Source organism: Ornithodoros turicata, chromosome 7 (assembly GCF_037126465.1).
Source record: "Ornithodoros turicata isolate Travis chromosome 7, ASM3712646v1, whole genome shotgun sequence".
Lineage (NCBI taxonomy): Eukaryota > Metazoa > Arthropoda > Arachnida > Ixodida > Argasidae > Ornithodoros > Ornithodoros turicata.
Genome location: NC_088207.1, coordinates 38,069,457 through 38,090,560, shown reverse-complemented (window position 1 = coordinate 38,090,560; position 21,104 = coordinate 38,069,457). Strand labels below are relative to the sequence as shown.

Genomic DNA, 21,104 nt, shown 5'->3' with positions numbered 1-21,104 from the left:
CGTGCTTTCGTCGCTGCGGAAGCTCCGCGAGTTTCTCCGACCTCGTAAACTTCCGTCGCCGTTTTATCCCACACTGTGCCGACCTCTTACGACCCTTGACAGCAGGGTGTCGAACCGAAACGTTTTTCGTTCCGGTCCTATCATAAACGGTCCGGTACCGGTTCTGCTCCGGAGCAAAAAAATAACGGTTCATAACGATGTTAACTGGTTCCGCTTCTGGTGTGCATATTCATTCCCAGAAAAAAAGAAAAAAAAATGTTGCAAAATGTAAAACCCTTTATTCCGCATACATAGTATTTAATATTAATAGGCAGCAGTGAAATTGGTAGCTCCTGGTTCCTGTAGGTGACTGTCCAAATAGGCGTTCTGCTTTCTTGAAGCGCATGATACAGACGGACTTGTTTGTCGTGACGTCATACGTAAAGTACTTTCTTGCTGGATTGGTGCGATCGCGTCCCATCCGAATGTCGGTTGCTGCTTCCTTGCCAGCAAGCACCACCGCAAGTGTACAACGCAAATCGAGGAACACCTTCACTCACAAATGCGTTCGACAGCTCAGTTTTCTTTTCTTCGTGTCCTGTCCACAAAAGAGGCGCCAGTTCGCATGCGCTTGCCCTCGTGGATACGTAAATGTATTCAACTTCGCTGCTCTCAAACAAGGGACAAGGGACGCGTTGCGCGACATTATCGATAGAGAAGCCGTTACGCAGCCCCCTTGGGTCGCTGTTTAATTGAGGAGAGTTTGGGCGGATGAAATTAAAACGAACAGTACGGCACATTGGTAGAGAGTCACAACCGGTCACATGTACCTCTAAGTCTATTTGCGCGAACGATAAAATGCTACAAAGGGAGCCTAAGGGCGTATACCGACATACATTCCACCGTAACCGTAACCATGGTCACGACATGACTTCAGAACACACGGCATCAGTTTGTTGCGAACCACGTGCAGTCACGTGGGATGACAAAGTGGGAACTAGAGCCTAGAGCTAGAGCCACTATAAATAAGCTACGTGGCTCTAGTGGGAACGAGCCGATGGAGGGAACGACGTCCACCGTAGGAAGCAAGGCAAGCCGTGTAATTGCGTTGAGCACGTACGAATCTTCGGGATACGTGCATAATTGAGTAGTGCTATTGTAGTGGAATCACCAGGTAAACGTTGTCATATCTAACATGAATCATATCTTATCTATGAGGTTACCCGCGACATCGCCAACTCTTTGCTTTCCACCGAGACAGATGATGTGTACCGCCTATGACGTGTGGAAGTGGCGTTTGTATCCTTTGCGAGCGAAATCAATAAATCATTACCCATCGTAACCAATGTAGGCATGTATTTCCGAAGACAACAGTATTCCAAAGATTCCAACGGGAACCGGAAATGGCAAAAACGAAACCACCCACCATTCAATGCTCTGGCCTGCCAAGTTTTGTGATAATAAAGTGACGAACGAACGACAGCACACAAGCAAGTCATGTACTGGGAAAATATTCACAGCTTATTTGTTTAACGAATACATATGAGATACACACATAGTACGCCGAATTTAGATAGCAAGTGATGAATTTAGGAAAACGAGCACGTCAAGTTTAGCGGAATGAAGCAGCCAACGGAAGGCAACGCCTTCCATGACCAACGGATGGCAGCTCCCGTGTGGTCACGCTTTTTTGAGCGAGTCCGACATGGAGTCCGACCCCCCCTGCAAACAGCATCCCACGACCTACTCTATACTAGAGACCTGGACAGCTGGCGCTCCCCTATAGGGACCGTGCGACACCTAAAGGGGGCGCGCTGCTCCGTCGTGACAGCGCCGCCAGTGGCGGTCTTGGAAGTATCCGACGTGATACCACGTCGCCCGTTCTATGCATTTTGAAGTGGAACCGTAGCTTGCGTGGCGACCGCCGTAATTAGAAGGGCTAATTTTCGAAGTGCAAATAATGTGGAACCTTTCTGGGGCGCGAACGAAGAGAATTGAGACAAACTGCACAGAAGCAACCACCGTATTTATAATGCATCTAACAGTGCAGAAGGAGAACAGCCACTCGCGTCTGTCTGGTCAAAACACCTGTAAGTGATACGTCGAGAGGATGGTTATTTGACGCCTCACAAAATCTTGGCTTGCTAGCGAAGGCTATATACGTGTATTTCTCTGATTCCAGCCACTTGTAACATGTTTTTGACTGAGTCTTGTATTCCTTTCGTCCTCTTTGCACACACATAGCTTCGTCACAGAAATCTACATCCTGCGTCCGTTTTATCCATACAAATAAACACGTGAGGTCACATCTTATTGTCTAAACTTGTACTGCAGTTTTTCCAGTATCTTCAGATACAATAACGCTAAAGAGATACTCAAAGAAGAAATTATATGAGTTTTTACCTCCGTTACCGCCATAGGCTTGCGGCACGACAGCTGTGAAATGGTTGGTGCGTAAATATTAAAACTAAACCTTTTGGACAACGTAGAACTTCCGTTCTCACTGTGAGACTCGTCAACCAGATTACCGGGAGCAATATCGTCTCTGGGCACTGGCGATGAAACACCTCAATCAGTAACACGATCCAGCGGCGTTTCACTGTCACGAAAGTGGCAACTGTAAATAATTGGTCATTTTGCAGGTCCTCATTCAGTTTCATTGAAACTAGAACAAAAGAAATAGAATATGTTGTGCACACCTGATGCAATGGCCGAACGCGCGTCACAAACGCTAATGGCTGCCAGTCTAGCGCCCTCGGTGGTATTGGAAGCATAGAAATCACGAGAAATGAAACATCAGGTCCCTAATGAAGAGTTCTTTTAGGTACTGTCACAGTTAGCGATCCAACAGTTCCAGTGTAGCAAAAAAAGACACCGCACTTCACATGTAAACAAAGCTAGCTACCCGGCGGCTATCACGCGAGGTACTTTCTCCGGAGGCCGCATCGCGGCGCCACCAGTTTGTCGCACACTCCCTATGGGAGAGACGGGTCATGGGTTAGTTACGTTAGTGACCGCTGCAAGCGCCACATAGCATTATTGGGGAGAGGGAATCACCCTTGCCACCGTCTTTAGTCTGCTAGGGATACACAGGCTGTTGCTAAGCCCGTTGATAAGCACGCGCTATTCTCTCTCTCATGCTGCTTCGTCGTTGTCAACACAGCCTACCATACATCGCCGCGGTTTCGACAAAGTCACGTGGTAACAAATAGTGCGAGCTAGCGCCAAATCCCATAGCCAAGCGGCGATTGCCAGAACTACTACCCCGGTGCTGGGAGCATTGCGGACGTCCAGGGGTCCAGGTCTCTAGTATAGTAGTAGGTCGTGCAGCATCCCGTAGGAGATCCAGGATCCAGGTCGATGTGTTCAGTCCGTCTAGTCCACTTATCGTCAGTGTTGCCAATTTAGCGGATTTCCCGCCAGATCTGGCGGATTCGACTTGCATCTAGCGGTGGAAAAAATTGTTTAGCGGCTAGCGGAATTTCTGACGGGGTCCTGACTGAATTTAGGGGATTCTAGCGGATTCAGACTTTCGCCGCATTTTGGCTGAAAAGTACGAAAAATCTCTAGATTCCCTAGAGTATGCTAATTACCGAACCGAAACCAGTCACCTGAAATTTTGCTATCTGACGGGAGTTTGCGTTCAAGAAGCTCACTTTCGATTCGGCGCTCTCTTTTTTTCTCTGCAAGAACCTCTTTGACCTTTTTGGAGAACACACACCACTAATGCCCCGGTCAGAGAACAATGTTTAAGGCCTGACCCTTTAGTAGTTAGGGCCGTGATCTCGCGCCATACGGAAAGAAGGGACTTTGCTCTGTCCTTAGGGCACGAAATTACACTCTTAAAAATGAACTTCACCTCATAGCACGGTCCTAGCCAACCATGATCTCAAATGATATCGTTATCTGCCCTGATTTGTTGAAAACGAGAGGCGTACGCCTTTTTTGTGACACTTATGCTGTTCATAATTGTCACAAAGATGGCGTACGCCTCCCGTTTTCAACAAATCAGGGCAGATAACGATATCATTTGAGGTCATGGTTGGCTAGGAGCGTGCTATGCAGTGAAGTTCATTTTTAAGAGTGTAGGCCTTACATGTTGCGGTCACCCAGCACAGCATTGTTTACAAGTGGATATGATGACATATAACCCGAAATTTTGCACCAGAACACGAATTAAAGAAATGCGTCAGGACATCTTGCTCCCTCTTGTAGTAGCCCACGAAGTCTACCCATTGGGAGGTGGAGTTGCGTCCTTGGCTTCCTTTCTTGCTTTCACTAGCGTCTGTTGCAGTGTGCACCCTTCTATTCTACTAAAATGCCGAAAATGAGTTACAAGCAAAAATTTCGCAAGGAATGGCTCTGGGACTCTCTGCTAAGTGCACGGCTACGGTGCAGAACGGCGGCAGATTGGACAGAAACGGTGGAGTGCCGATTCTGTGGCTGTGCGCTCAGTACTCAAACCTGAAGGTGCATGGAGAGAGCGCAAAGCACAGGAAAGCATCCGGACATTTCACGTCCGGTCAACGGACAGTTCGCATCGCCCCGAGAAGAGTCGATCCAGCACATGAGACTGAAGGTAGGACAGCGCTTTTCATTGCTGAACCCAGTTCAGTGCTGACCGCCGATCATCTCGGGGAACATTACAAAAAGTCTTTCTCGGACAGTACTGTGGCAAAGGAATTTAAGATGCATCGGTCCAACTGTTCAGCTATGGGAAAACATGCTTTTTCCGCACTTCAATGAGGATCTTCATCGCAATGGGGCAGTGTACCGCCATAACGGCGGAGAATGACCCACCACATCATCATCCCATATGTGTGTGTGTGTTTTCGTCGCACCTTCAGCCAGCTGAACTTGATAAAGAACAAGTTGCGCAATAAAATGAAGCCGGACATGGTCGAAGCCGCTGGCAATCCGCTCAGGCTTGAGACGGCACTGGAAGAGCTGTTTCGAGTACCACCTCCCGTCCTGAAGTTGTCAGGAACATCGGAAAGAAGAAATGAACGAGAATGCGAAGCAAGCTCCTGAACACCATGACTACAGGTGCAATATACATCAATCTCAACATATTCAATCACTTTTCAGCGTTTGGCGGATTTTAGCGGGCTCTTCGCGAAAGTTAGCGGATTCTGGCGGAATCGGTTGGCTATTTTGGCGGATCGCTCGTCTGGAATGTTGGCAACACTGCTTATCGTTTCAATCCACTAATGTTTACGGGCGGCGGATGGCGGCACATGTGAACGTGTGTGTGTAAGTTTTTCTTTTTCGGCCCCTGAGTGCGCGTGAACCAAGATCTTTGCTTCGTTACCCGTTCGACTGTGCCGATGTGAGTGTGCCTAGGCGCTAAAAAGTGGTTGATTGGGTAAGCTTCGCAGTGAATAAGACATCACAATCACGAAGAGTCAGAAACCGAAAGTGCTGACCCGGCGCCGGTGAAGACTGGGATAATGAATGTGGAGATGACAATGGTACAGTGCGGGAGCTGCGACGTTTGGGCGTACCTAAGTGAGACCCAGTACGGCCCCATGGGCGAGCGAGCGGGGATTGGCTACAAATGTGTTCTATGTGCGCGTATGGAGATGATGTCGGCTGAATGGTCCGAGAAACTAGAAGAGGAAAAACAGAGGAGAGAACGGATAGAAGATGACTTGAAAACACTTATTGCACAACAAGAAGTTACGACTGACCAGTTCCGGCGGGCGGAGGAGAAATGGTCCCTAGCCTTAACAGAAGCGGAGCAGAAGAGGAAAACGCTTGAGAATGAAATCCGAGCTCTACGATCCTGCCCAGGCTATTGTGACTCAAGGGCTACGGCAAGTGAGGCACTGAGATCGACCCATCCAATGAAGGAAAACAAGCACCAAGAGAAAGATCAGACATCGTTGTGCACGGACAACGTCAGGGTCACCCGGAGCTGCCCATCATCACCAGTACGAGCTGACAGGGGCCATGGGGCCAATAACAAGCACTCCCCAGGTACTGATACATATGCAGCAGCAGTAAAAGGGGTCACTGAAGACTTCCCGAGATTGCCCAACCCAGGTATAGACGACTTACACCCACACCAGGAAGACCTGGTCCCCAATCGGATGTGTGTCCAGTCAAAGAGAGCTCAGAAACAGAACAATACACCACCTCAGCAGAGACAAGAACCACAACATAGTCATAATAGAAGCACAAGGGATGAGAAGATCCCGTCGACAAGACAGAAAATCGGACACCCCCACTACGAAGAAAGACTGGTTATAGTAGCCGGAGACTCTAACATCGCAAGGGCGAAAACCCCACTACTTCAGAGAGTCGAATACGATGGAAGGGTAGAAGTTATTGCAATCCCCGGAGGAGACACATCCCAACTCCTCCAAGAAATAGGATTGAGACTGGAAAACAGCAACGACAGGGTCCTGGTCATCTTCCATGGAGGCTTGATAGACGTCCTCAGAGACCAGTCAGGCCATTCAGTTCCAGAACAGTTAAAGGCTTCCCTCGAACAGTGGACGAAACAACACCCACAAGCTATCTTTGAGATATGCATGGTCCCCATGGTGTCAGATGGGAATAACCCAGAGGAGACAGGAGCACTCATCACCCAGCTGAATGAGAACTTGAGGGACTTGTGTGAATCACTGGGGGACAGAACGAGCATCATCAATCCAGGCTGGCATATGCAGGACTGCCAGAACAGAGGATTTCGAGGCATCCATCTGACCCAAGAAGGCAGCGAGATCCTGGGCACCTGGATGGCTCGCAAAGCGGGGGTTTTTTTGGGCGTGAGGCTCAACCTACAACCACGCCGACTAACTACTCGGAACACACGTGCCCCGCCAACAAATCAAAGGGACCTGATCGAGATAATTGGCCAAGCATTGTACGAAATACAGAGGAGAGACCACAGAGGGATACACGATTCCCCTCAGAGACGCTGGAGAAAGTACTAACCAATAAACAAGAAAGACGACGCATTCAACAGAGGACTCGACGGCGTACAAAAGGAAGAAGGAAAAACAAGCAGCGTAACCACCTCAAAGCAGGCTTCCTCAACATGCAGGGTGGACGATCGGAAAAAAAGTGGATGGAGTTGAAAGATATATTGGAATCGGAAAATATGACAATGCTCATGCTCGCAGAGACTCACCTAAGGGGTGAGGAACTCCCCCCAACTCTAGAAGGATATGTATGGGAGGGCTTAAATAGAGCAGAGGGCGAACGACGAGGTGGAGGATTAGGATTCCTCGGATCAGCAGAAAGGATGTGACAACGGATTAAAAATGAATGCAAGGAGCACTTGTGGATGGAAACGACGCTGAATAATCGAAAATTAGCAGTTGGTGCGGTGTACTGGTGGACAGGCAGACATGAGGATCAAAACACAGAAATGGCAAGATGCCTGGGCGAAGACATAGAAATGCTGAAAAGTACACATGATATTCTGATCCTTGGAGACTTCAATGCCCATATTGAGGAATTGGATGGCAGACTTGACAGTAATGGACGAAGGCTGTTGGAGCTTGCAGAGCACCATACCATGACTATTGCGAACCTGTTGGACACCACGGAAGAAACGTTCACATGGTCCCAGGGTGGAAAAGTATCCAATATCGATTACTGCCTGGTATCGGCGAGTTGTCTAGAGTCCTTCCATAGTCTGCAGATTGACACCAGTGGAGACATAAGCCTTGGCAGTGACCATAGAGCACTTGTAGCCTCACTAGGAGGGACATGCAAAACAAGCCCCAAGAATACACAGAGAAGTCCAAACCTATCAGAAGAAGACATGAAGGAACTGATGCAAAGATGGGACCAAGACCAGGCACCTTTGCTTGAATACACAGATTGGATGGATGCAATGACGACGGCTATTGAAAATAAGAAAAAAACTAAGGATCCTCCAAAACCCCACCATAAGGCCTGGTGGGATGGAGAAGTGAAAGAGGCCCTGAAAGCCAGGAAGGAGGCATGCCGGGCACACCGATATTGTATTGGAAAAAAAGAAGCGGAGGAGAAAATAGTACAAGCATGGAACCATTACAGAAACCTCAAACAAGAAGCTAGTGCTATCATCCAGAGAAAATTGACAGCAGTTAATGAAAAGCTTCTTGAAGATATCCGCTCCAGCGGTCGAGATGGCTCGAGGAAATTCTGGGAGTATGTTAAGAACAGTGGAAAGCAAATTCAGTGCAAGCAGACAATCTATCACCCAGAAGACGGAAGACAGCTTACTGTGAAGGAGATACGCGGCCTAATCTCTCAGCACTTGACGTCACTGTACACAGACACTAACGCCAAGGCACCAGACACCAAGGAAACCATTAACATATTAAATGAGAGTCAATCAACAGTGAGTCAACCAATCTCAGTAGACGAAGTACGAAGAGCAATCAAGGGCACACCATCAAACACGGCAGCAGGCATGGATGGCATCCCAGCAAGCGCGGTAAAAAACCTCACAAGTAGGAGACTGGAGGAACTGACCCACCACTTCAATAGGATATGGAAAACAAAAAGTGTACCAGACAGTTGGAAGATGAGTCGAGTCTCATTCGTGTACAAAGGGAAAGGGGATAAGAATAACCTGACATTCTACAGGCCGATAACAGTGACTTCAGTCATCTATAGACTGTTCATGAGGATAATGAAAGGCAGGCTGGAAACACTGGTGGAAGAACAGTGCCTGCTAGGTGAACTCCAACTCGGTTTCAGAAGAGATAGACGCATAGAGGATAACCTATTCGTCTTGACGCAGTGCATAGAGATGGCAAGAAAGGAAAACAGGGCTCTCTATGCTGGATTCTTAGACATCGAGAAAGCCTATGACTGTGTCTCACACACGTTACTCTGGAACCAATTGGAGGATATGAAAGTTGACAAGGACATCATACAGCTTCTCAGGAACATCTACTCTAACAACAGAGTTATTGGTCAGTGGCATGGAGCTACGACAGGGGAAATACCAGTCAGCAAGGGTCTACGACAAGGGTGCCCGCTGTCCCCTCTCCTGTTCATGTGTTATATATCGCATATGGAGAAAAGACTAGAGGAATCGCAATTGGGGTTCGATGCCTCCTACATGGACATGGGCCTACAAGTCCAGCAGCGGATTCCAGGGGTGATCTATGCCGATGATGTGGTCCTACTAGCAAATGACCAGGAGGAGCTGCAGAAATTGACGAACATCTGCTCGGAGTGGGGCATAGATATGCGAATGAGGTTCAGCGCACAAAAAAGCGCCCTGATGATATGGAACAATGAAGAACCCATGGAAAACGGAGATACTGAGCTTAAGATACAAGGACAGACAGTACCACGTGTGTGCCAGACTAAATACCTGGGGGTGGCCATCTCGGCAGCACAGGACTACCTACAAGATCACGAAAAACAACTTCGTACAAAGGCGACCAAAGCGGTAGGGGTACTCCGGTCCAAAGCACTGTGGTCCTTCAACAGATTTGTAGTGTTACGGGAGCTGTGGAAAGCAGTAGCTGTCCCTGGCTTGACCTACGCAAACGCGGTATTGTGCTTTACAGCCGCTACTATGAACTTTCTAGAAAGGAAACAGAAGGAAGCAGGCAGAGCCGCACTGAGGGCACATCGAACAGTCCCGAGCGCTGCGATACAGGGTGATGTTGGATGGTCGAGCTTCGCGGCCCGTGAAATTAAAGCCAAGACCACATACGAAGACCGAATTCGAACACTCCCCGATTCGTGGATAGTTAAGAGACTGTACAGAGCAATGGTCTTCAAAGATCTCAATTCGCAGTGGAGAAAGAAATTCAAAAGGTCGTTGAGGGAAATAGGCCTAACGGAGAGGACCCTAAACGAAGCCCCGTACCCGTTGCGGGAGATCAAGGAGGCGGTAATGCGATGGGAAACCAGCAAATGGGTTGGAAGCCTTGGCGCGAAACCTGCGCTGAGGGGGTACGCGGAAGGGAAAGACTTCATCAGAATGGAACGATTCTATGATAACGCAATGGGCAGCAGCCTCCTCTTCGAAGCACGCGCGGGAGTACTTCGCACGAAGACATGGTGGGCAAGAATCAACAATCGGACGACGCACACGCACCAGCCAGGCACGACAGAGTGCGCCATCTGTGGTGATGAGACGGAGACTATGGAACATGTTGTTCTGAAGTGCCGGAAGATTGCGCCACAATCCGTCTCAGAAACCCTGACCCAAGCACTGGGATTTGGAATTGGTCTCGAAAGGAACATTGAAATAACAAAAAGACGGCTAGAAAACTGGTGGCAAGAAAGTGGCCAGGGCACCTTTTGAAAGGATTGGAACTCGGACACTTGAGGATTTTAAGGCTAGGACGTACAACTTATGCTGTGCTGTCCACCCGCTACAAAGGGGCAGCCGCCATCATCATCATCATCATCATCACCAAATCCAAAATATGTGTTTTGAACGGTTTTGAAAATCGGGCGAAAATAGTGAAATAAGCCAGTGAAAGTGTACACCTTGCTTGGAAGTGTGAAAAGCCGATGTCCTCAACGCTGCTGGGGCTGCTGCACTGCACGAAAGCTGCTGCAGTCATAGAATTGTCAGTCGTTGGACATCACAAGCACACACGCACAGAACCACAGAACGGTCACAGTGCGTAACCGATACAGGAAAAAAGGGATCACTTGTTGCATCATTGAGGATGTCTGTGTCTCAGTCGGGGAAACGTCGCGAGCTGGAAGATCTTGACATAGTTATTAGAAAAGAAACTCAGGCAATTCAAGATATGATTTCAAATGGAAACATCGAAAGCGAAAACGTTAAAGACAGGTAACGGAACAGCTTCCGTGGCACTCATTCCCGAACCTGTTCGGAAAAGTAAAGTTAGCGAGCTGCTTTCCAAAAGTAACGAGTTTCGTTCAATGGTAGTGCAATATTCTATTCAAACAGTAATATTCTAGGTCTTTTCTCTGTATCTGCTCCACAACTTTCTTTCGCAGCTTTCTTCGTTCAAGTACGAGAAACAGTATACACAGTGATCTTCAATAAATTATGTTGCACACACATTTCCTGACACTCCCTACACTCTTTCCCCCCCTACAGCTGCTTTCTACACTCCCAGTATTACGCCTGACGTTTTCTACCATCTGCTTTGTCCTATTCTGAAAAACATGTCTAATCATATTTGTTGTGAACATATACGGGAAGAAACACACTGTTGGCTGCAATTGTAACTAAATTACTGCTCATGAGTAATTGATAACCAACTTATGTACCACACAAAGTAACGGAGTAGTTGAAATACCATTTGAAGAAGAAAAACATTGTGTATACTTGTAATTTACATGGTGAATACAGTGTCATTGCTTTATACAGAAATACTTTCCGCAGCTTTACTCCTGCTTTCCACTGCTGTTCCATTCCAAAGTGCCTATACTCACCAGAAACTGATTCTAACATATGTTGGCTCGACACTCTTAAAGCAAGTGTATAACATTTTAGTTACATTTCACTTATTCTTCTTGCTGTACCTGATATTTTTTTAAGGTATTATGCAACACTGTACAAACACATATGGACTATTCTGTTGATTCCTCAAAAAGATTTAGTTAATCGATACCCGCTCTTCGTTTGCTGAAGCTCCAAAGGACTATCAATGCTGCTTGACATTAAATTTACATAACAAGAGCATGTTAAGCTCCATATGAATGGACGTGCTGTGTACGATAAGTGATTTATAGAATGAAGTGGCAGCTACAAGTGGGGCTGATAATGTGTAGGTAGATATACTGCACACACTGATAGTGATAAGTGGAAAAATTCAACAAATCATTGAGCCATGCAATATTCAACTCTTGATGGCCTTCTATAGCATTGACGGTTCATAGTGGTCAATTTAGGATCTATTGCTTCAAAATTTAGAACCACTGTGGAGACCATCAAGCTTTCTCAGTTTGGGAAAAAAAAAAAAAAAGCACTGCACACTTAAAATGTATGCATACAATCTGCACAAATAATGTTACTCGTGTGACCTAACTGATTTTGCAAACACATTGTTGAATTCTAAAAATAAATTCACTTTCCTGTATCTAAATTATCAAAACTTTTGCAGGAAGAAAATGCTAGCCTTAGCCCTCAACGACCGTGGAATGCTGTGGTACAGGCACGTTGAATTTGACAAGGCTGTTGCAGATTACGCCTCAGCAGTGACATACGACGACTCACTAGCAGCAGCCTATTTCAACCGAGGCACAATACATTATCGTCTGGGTAAGGCAGAAAGTTCTAAAATTTCTGCTGGCCATATGCTTGGCTATCAATGTAGCAGTAGCATCAGTAGCACTCTGTTGAAGCACACAAATGGGAAAAAAAATTTAACTGAAAATATTTTGGAGGCTCCTTCCACTGGAAGGGTCCGAAACATTTTGGGCATTTTAATTCAATGTAATTTAATTAATTCATCTAATTAGATAAAGCTTATTAACTTGATAATTACATCAGTTAATGAGCCAGTACATAGATTGATTCAACTTGACTGTTGACTAATTGCATTGATTGGGTTAACCCAAAGTGGTACACTGGCACTTTCGGTATCCCGCAACTCATTTCTGGGAGCACCAAACATGGAACTAGCCGAATTTTTGACCATATTTATGCAATTCCACCTTACGTCCCAATAAGTGTTCTCTTCTCTGTTTTTGTGTTTGTGTTCCAGAGTCCAAGAAGAAAACAAGTAACAAAACAAAAATTTGTGCTCTCTTTCCAGGTGACTTTGGCCTAGCCATGGCTGATATGTCAAGGGCAGTGTCTCTAGAACCAGAGAATGAAGAGTTTCAGAAAGGATACCATGAAAGCAAGATCATGCTCTAATATCTTCTAACTCGATGCTCATTGACTTGATGAATGATGCATCACGCTCCTTTGCTCCCACTGCAACTTCTGTACCATGTTGTCAAAAAATTCTTCAAATATATATTTTTAATACAAGCAAAGGTAATTAATTTAAGCACCATCATTAAAAAAAGATAAATCACTTTATTTCGAATAGCAATAATCTACAGTCATTGAGGCTGCTTATCTTTGCAATGCTGAACAAGACAGAGCATAATACCACTGACTGAGCTGCACATTTTTTTTTTCTAAGTCCTTTAGTTTTTTTAAAAGCTGTGTGTCTAAAAAGGATGTAACTACTGGACGATTACTTAACTAAAATTAATCAACTTGTTAGATGTTTTTGAAAAAAAAAAAAAAAAGTGGGACAAGGATTGGGGGCAATCATTATTTGTATGTACCCTCTTTCTAAAAAATCCTGAATTGACGAACTCTGGTATGCAAATGAGCCGAATCAGAATTACGCAGAAACGACATCGCTTTGGCTTATGGGCCAGAAAGCAGTCTGTTTAGCCAACAGATCAGCATTTATTCCAATCAGCTTGATCGCTATAAAACAAGTGGCGCTCCGACGCAAACGCCCTTTCCCTCTTTTTGCGCTCAAGAAGTGCATGGTTTCATCTTCAGTTCATTTGTAATTTATATCTCAAAGTACATGCTTATTTTAGGATATTTAAACAAGTCGTTGAATTTAAAGCCTGGCTGCATAACCCACCTGTGCAAACCACACCTATCTCTCTCAAAGAATTTCGCCATAAAATAGCACATGTGCTCGGAGATCAACTTTTTGGGGTTGAACCAGATTCCTCTCCACTGAACCAGTTGCGAACCAACTGTGGACAAACCCAAATTCTTCCAGAATTGCAGTCATGTACGCTGTTTAGTGGTAATCTGTGTGCATGTGTGATGTAAATATCATTTGACTGCAACAATAAACTATACCAACATTACAAAATGTGACGGTAGTTCACAAGGAATGCATTTTTGACCCATGCATGTACTTTTTACTGTGGGCTGCTTATGGGGGGACAGAAAGAAGAAAAGATTTCAATCCCAATTACAGACACCCTATTGCCCTTCGAATTCAGGAAAGTCTGACACTACACATATACTGTATCAATAAAATGTAATTAATCACCCACTTGCAGTGTAGGCTGCTTGGAATAGCCAATAAGAGTAGCAGAAAAGTTTATTACATACAGTACTTCATTTTAATAACCACATCACTGAATAAGGCAATGAGAAACTGAGACATGTACATACAGAGGGAGGCATAACCTAGTACTATAAAAGAACATTATGCTGCCAAAAATAGTTTCTGCGATGTCTGCTTTAAGTAGGTGCACTGACAACAGCACATTCAACACCACAAAGCTGTGGAAGTAGATTATAAAGAAGCCATTCTAGTCTATGTAAGGCTTCATATATATTTATGATCTCGTAGTCTTAATACACAATATCTCATCTTTTAACTGCCATGCAGAACACACACACACATATGTATGGGATTCTGTATCTGTGCTGGTCTCTGTATTTGAGGCTCACGGGGTCGGTTTAGCTTTGCCGAACTTGGTATAATTTTGTGGAGCAGCGTGACAACTGAACTGATGGGAACAGGCAGTTTCTGAAGGGGAACTTTTGGGAGGTCATGCTCACAGTGAAAATAACCACACAACCAGTAAAAGAGGGTCTTGTCATTTGAAATTTTAATGCAGCACTGTACTGCAAGAATTTTATTGCAGCATTGCGGGTCCACGGTATTGGCAAAAACAAAAAGAAAGGAAAAGCAAACACAATACTCCCCTATGTGTTGAGCACAAGTAGCAATTAAATACAATTTATTACTTCTGCCATGTCAGTTACATGGGGCGTGAGAGCATGTCGCAAATGGCAGGCGTGCTTTCAGCAACATATACAACATCCAGCCATTCCACTGTGTCAGCCACAGGGAGCTTCTCAGCTTCTTAGATCTGAAAAATGAAATGAGATTTCACTCCCAGATTTTTGCCGTGTTATACCACAGATTACAGACTATCAATTTACCACATTTTGCCAAAACATGTTTCCATAGAAGTTTGTTGCAACTTCGTTGTAAATGACAGGAGTTAAGATCTGGATTTGTCTTATTTCATTGAGGAGGCAGTGCAGCATGTTCCAATAGCACCAGCCAAGCAGCAGCATACAGCCAAGAAACACCCTCTACCTTTCCACTTTCCCTTCCTAGGGTAGGCCTGACTACAAGCAAGCCTTCAGGAGTCATAGGTAGGAGCAGTTTGGTTTGTTATGTTACAAATTTAATAAAATCGCAGCATTACTCAGAGCTGTATAAAAGCATATGCATAACAAAGAGCACATAATTGCTTTGCAAGTATGTCAGCAACGCCTCTAGGATGTTTGGTGTAGAATAGCCCACTTCGAACACATCATGACATCTAAATTCAGAGACCCTTTACTTCGACAAGCAATGAAAACTTGGCATGCAAAGCTTACCCCTTCGATGTCTTCATCCCCGCTGACCTCATCGAACTCAATGTTATCGTCCTCTTCTTCATCACCAAACTGGACAGTGTCGTTGATTTTGGCTGAAAAGAGAGGGAGAAGGCACCCTTTGTAGAAACAGTCTCACTCTAATTATGATTAAAATTAACGAGTTATCGAAGAAGAAGAATATAGCACAAAGTGTCTGGAATTCCACATACCATGCTCAGGAAGTTCACCGTAGGACTTGAGGTTCCTGGCCTCGTCTGGGTTGTACTTGAGGATAACATCTGCCTTGGCATCTTGGTAATCCCTCAGGCCCACCAGGATTATGTCACCCTGGTTAATCCACACCTGCAAGAAAGAACAGTGCACTCTTACAAGCTGTCATCTATGTCACCGAAAGGGCGACAACGTCGGGCCTATTTGCAAAACTAGCCTTTTTCCGAAGTTTCCCTCGAATGTGACAGAGCCGTTTGAGACCATCGAAGCACATGGCTTCTAGTCGGCCATTTCCGAGCATCTTGATCACCTGAGCGTATTCTATGAGGCAAAACACAGGTTATAAAGGTGAAAATTAAGAGAAAGGCCACACAATTTCCATTGCCTCAGCTAGACAGGGGTATACATCAGCTGATCCACCACACAATAAATGCAGTTAAAGATGAGCTAGCACAATGGTTGCATATTACTGCGTCCTATCGACGACCTACTAGATTATAACGACCATGTCATAGGCACCCATTCCCAGCGCCACATTTGGAAGCTAGCGGTGGCGCTACTCATCGGCCCGGTTATTGCTTCCTCAACTTCTACAATACTTCGTACTTCAGCTTACCTTAGTATTTCTGTACAGCTGTTGCTGTCGTCTGCTACGGTATTCGTACGTCCGCTTCTGCGCGTTCAAAATTCAAATTGCCATTGTCCGATCATGATGTAGGTCTCGCAGGCCGATGAGTAGTACCCCTAGCGGATCATGCGGACGGGCTCCTCATAGAGGTTGCCGATTATGACATGGTCGTGGTCCTATCTGACCATTAGTAATGCTGAGATTGCCATTTCGTTTGTCACATTTGTGAGTTAACATTTCTTTCACAAATTAGATTGACCTGGTCTTGTTTCCAGCATACTTCGAGCATGACATTTCATTCTGTTTCAATTCAGGTGCTGGAAACAATGTTTCTTTTCCCCGGCTTAATTATTTCAAATGCAAATGCCAAACATAAAGACAATTACCTTGACCATCCTCTTTGAAAACCAACTCTCTCTTTTCAGTCTCATTTTCGTTCTTCCCTCTCCTCCTGTTTTTTCCTCCCTTTCCTATAGAATGGAGAGAGGAAAGTAGGTTTAGGCATTGCATTCTCATATGCAATGAGCCGGGTCATGAAACATGTATGATGCAAGCACACACAAAATGCAGTGGTGTATTTTGTGTGGAAGCTAGGGTGAAAATGACCACGCAATGCAGAAATTAGGAAAGAATATGTTAGAATAGATTTCAGAGTTTTCATTTATAATTTTTTTGACAAATGGTGTATTTTCTCATTACTGCATGAGCCATAAGGCACCAAGTAATACCCCCGCAAAGATAAGGGTGGAGTGTCAAACAGAGGTTAACTAACATCACGTCCATTTACTGTAGCTTAGTGCGTTTTGGTCTAGCTGCTTTTGTGTCAATAAACACGAAATCATCATCATCATCATCAATCATGACATACCAAATAAAATCACACAGTGATACAAGGCGACGACGTTGCTTACTCAGTTCAATGCCCAACAACTTGTTTCAACGAAATAAAACAAGCTGCGCAAGGTTCAAACTAAAAAATTGCCCCTGCGCCATTTTTGTCCCAAACAGTAAGCACTCGACGACGACATGTAGAAGGAAACCCGGTGAGCACATCTCGTTCGTTTCGGCCTCAAAATTCGTTTTATGGCTACAGGTATAAAAAGGTTCAAACAATTCCTGCTGTGCCAGAGTAAAACAGAGCCCTCTACACCCATTCTCGTGATCATTTTTGTGCCTCCAGCACTAGTCCACAATGCAGCGGCGTATCTCTCCACAAGCTCTGTTTACGGGAATACTGTTGCATTATATCACCCAGTGGCCGTGACATTACAGCCACAGGGAGTTATGGTCACACGAATAATAAAGCTATGATTCACTACGTAACTGTTTCCTTGACGGTCATTTAGAAACCATATAAATACAAAGGAATGTGGAATTCCTGGACTTGTACGCAGGAATTCTCTCTACATCGCAGTTACACGGGGTATGAATTTAAAGACTATTTCGGAAACCGCAGCAAAGGTTCAAGAATCCAGTTTGATGAATGAGGCTTACCTTTATTCTTCGGCATCAAGTATAGTTGCGGTGGATCCTTAACGACAACAAATTTCAAACTTTCTTGGAGAGACTCACGGGTTTCTTTTCAATATGGACGACAAGAAGCGCCTGAAGAGGTGGCGCTAACTTCGTCTTTGTAAATGTGGCTTACCCTCAAAATAAATACTCCCAAGGCACGCTGAAATCCTTTACGTATTACCACCCGCAAAATAAAAAGAGCATCTTTGGGGATTATATAAAAACGTGCAGAGATGCGCAAAAGAAATCCACCACCGGTCAGCGCGCATGTAGCTGCTACGTAAGAAGCAGACGAAATCTGTTAACCTGTTGCATACAATTCTGTTGTGATATTTTATTGTCAACTATGAACTGTGAATAGAAACTGTAACACAAGGCGCTAAAATATATTGGCGGCTTGCTGAAAAACCGTTGAAAACTTGAATAAATGTCCCTACAATTAGTGCGCCATGCATGTTACCCGGTGAGCCCCTATGGTGAGCCAGTCAGTGTTCTTCACACGGCACGCTTCGCTTTTCCCATAATTCGTGCCCTCGCTTACTACTTAACAAGAAGCCCTCCCTTTATCGTACTTTACAAGGGGAGATTCTGATTTCCGCCTTTAACAGGCACATAATAAGTTTGCGCTTTACAACGCTTTCAACTTCTAAAAATGCCCGTGAAAGCTGTGTGTGTACTGAAGGGTTCGGAGAACGTAACAGGGACGATCCATTTCACCCAAGAGGTACGTGAGTATCTCGACCAAGCATGACTTTAATGGTGTTTCATAAACACGATAAGCGTGTTTCGGAAGTGCGTTCATGTTGTCCATATCGGTCATATATGCATAGATATATTACTGCTATGAGGTAATGCGGAAGCATGGTCGAAATGGCTGAAATACGCACTACCGCATCCTTCAGCTCATCTGTTATTTTACGTGCCGGTGACGTTTCCAGGGGCCTGGAAAGCCAGTGGCGGTTACCGGTGAAATAACTGGACTGAAAAAGGGACTTCACGGATTTCACGTTCACGAATTCGGGGACAACACTAATGGTATCACGTGTTTCCGCTCCTGCGTGAATCGTGAACTTTTTACTAATATCAGTGCATTTTAATAGGTTGCATCAGTGCAGGTGCCCATTTCAACCCACACGGAAAAGAACACGGAGCTCCGGAGGACGCGAACAGGTATCCGATCATCAGCACCACCTTCACTCTATACTTCACTCTATAATGTAACAATTCATTATAGTAGGGGTAACTGCGTGACCTTCTAGGAATCAAACGGACGATTGCACATATAAATTCAACATAACAGACATGTAGTTAATAAAGCTGGCAAGAAATTGACAAAATATATTGCACAACCCAACAGTTGAGTGACACAAGCAGTACTATTTTCTTCGTGCTTTGTTTCTGTCCTCCCTCATTACAGCAATGCTAACATATCATATCCTCCCAACATATGCTACTACCCTGTGACTTATTGTGCAAGAATCACCTCTAAGAGATGTACAATATTACAGTCACACCATTACGGATTTCATTGAAACCTGTGACTTGCATGAATCCATTCTTGTGCAGCGAGAATGGCTCCTGCACATTGACCAAAGCTTCTGTGTGTCAGTCTTCATACCAAATTTTGAAACAGGCACGTGGGCGACCTTGGGAACGTGACAGCCGGTGCAGATGGTGTAGCACACGTGAAAATAACGGATGCCCAGATCAGCCTTTCTGGAGAGCACAACATCATCGGACGTTCTGTTGTGGTACGTAACTGAACCACCCTTGAACAACCCTTTGTGCAGCTTGGCACATCGTAATGTCCCATTTCAGGTGCATGCTGACCCTGATGACCTTGGCAAAGGAGGACACGAGCTCAGCAAGACCACAGGAAACGCTGGAGGACGTCTTGCTTGTGGGGTTGTTGGAGTGACAAAATAACTAAATTTTCCTGTTGTCACTTTGGATGCATTCCACGTTGCATGGCTATGTCATTGGCCTCTTTTGTGTTGAACAATTAAATAGTCGATTCCATTCTGAACTCTGCTTTACTTTGTCGGAGGTGGACATATATATCAAACGGGGGAAAAAATCTGCAGGAATAAAAAGCTGACAATATGTGCACCAGCATCATCCTCATGCTCCAGTGTTGTCTTGGGATAAACAAGTTCTTGTGAACCTTTTGTGCTACCTTCAATGTCCCTACAGAACCCCTACACGCTACAGGGTGTCTACCAATCTGGAAAACCGGGAATTTCGATGAGACCGGAAAAGTCAGAGGTATTGTCAGGGAATTTGCCAAAAAGCAGCAAAGTCTGGGAAAATTGCAGGCAAGTACTGTGACCATGCATAGCGAATCGTGAATGCCGATCAGTGGTTGAGAGGCATTCGACCGAGTAGGGCAACCTCAGTAATACTCAATAAGTGATCTGTTTTACAAAGGATCTGTATCAAAACCTAGCAGCAGGGACCAAGTTCTCTTTTGTTTGGGTCAGGGAATTGGCTTGAAAGTCAGTGAAAACCTGGAAAAGTTGGGGAACTTGATGGCTGCGATTTGGTAGACACCGTGATGTATATTACTCATTAGATTTTATGCTTGGTAAAGCTTTCACCAATACAGGCGGAGGTGCAGCTCAGTGGTAGAGCATTCGACTGCATAGACTGCATCAACACAGGCATAGAGGGGGGAGGGGAGGGGGGGCTTAAAAGGGCTAGTGCGTGCTCTGAAGAGACATGATTAGTCTTGCGCATTACAGGTGATAGTACTAATTATAATTTCTACAGAATTGCTACTCGTCAATGATTTCTTCAAGAGATGAGCGGTATGAAAATCTAAATGAGCAATCATGGGCAAGACGACTTGCAAAACTTGTAGCACGATCTGCTGTGCACATTAGGGAGCCTGTGGGAATCATGGGAACTACATTCTTTTGCATATGGTGATCTAGGTAACGCCATTTAGTACGTGAATTACTCTTCCGTATAATTCCATTCTTACTGTACGTGAATCGATATTTACATTACGTTACAACCAATACCACTTGGCTAATTCTTATTTCTTCTGGTTCAAGATGGTTGTCGGCAATCACCACAGTCACATATCATTGTGTCCTTTCTTTGACGTGTTGGGCATGCTGATTCGGGACGTTATGTATAGTCAATGTGTTATTTGCCAATAACGATGTTGTTTCGTACAGGCAAACGTGGAACGGAATCACCACGGTGTACGTGAGCTTGACTTCTTCGGGTGTCTTTTCTTCTCGTTAACGTTTTCGAGTTGAACTTGAATGCAGTTGCGATAAACCTGAGCAGAACTGCAATTCCCTTCTGTGCAATCACTTTGAAGAGAGACCTCACACTTCTGCACATCCGCATGAGGAATAACATGCAAGGCTCGCCGGATACACGTGTATATAGCCAAGCCGCGGAGAACATAACTCCCACACAGCACTGTGCGGATTT

General features: G+C 45.0%; 3 protein-coding genes across 3 annotated transcripts; 2 read left to right on the top strand and 1 right to left on the bottom strand.

Annotated features, from left to right (window-relative positions):
- The first annotated feature begins 10,154 nt into the window (after positions 1–10,154).
- On the top strand, positions 10,155–13,774 carry LOC135401027 (TPR repeat-containing protein slr0751-like). The gene is made up of 3 exons (XM_064633134.1): positions 10,155–10,753; positions 12,036–12,193; positions 12,690–13,774. Exons 1-3 carry the CDS (start codon positions 10,626–10,628, stop codon positions 12,791–12,793), a joined length of 390 nt encoding a protein of 129 aa, XP_064489204.1. The 5' UTR covers positions 10,155–10,625; the 3' UTR covers positions 12,794–13,774.
- An 848-nt stretch (positions 13,775–14,622) lies between these two features.
- Positions 14,623–17,761, bottom strand: LOC135401026 (eukaryotic translation initiation factor 1A, X-chromosomal-like). The gene is made up of 6 exons (XM_064633133.1): positions 17,637–17,761; positions 16,529–16,612; positions 15,732–15,835; positions 15,514–15,646; positions 15,305–15,396; positions 14,623–14,784 (listed from the first exon to the last, which is right to left on the bottom strand). Exons 1-6 carry the CDS (start codon positions 17,650–17,652, stop codon positions 14,779–14,781), a joined length of 435 nt encoding a protein of 144 aa, XP_064489203.1. The 5' UTR covers positions 17,653–17,761; the 3' UTR covers positions 14,623–14,778.
- A 371-nt stretch (positions 17,762–18,132) lies between these two features.
- On the top strand, positions 18,133–19,676 carry LOC135401025 (uncharacterized). Its single transcript, XM_064633131.1, has 5 exons — positions 18,133–18,381; positions 18,596–18,692; positions 18,758–18,827; positions 19,291–19,408; positions 19,476–19,676. Exons 1-5 carry the CDS (start codon positions 18,310–18,312, stop codon positions 19,581–19,583), a joined length of 465 nt encoding a protein of 154 aa, XP_064489201.1. The 5' UTR covers positions 18,133–18,309; the 3' UTR covers positions 19,584–19,676.
- The last annotated feature ends 1,428 nt before the right edge of the window (positions 19,677–21,104 follow it).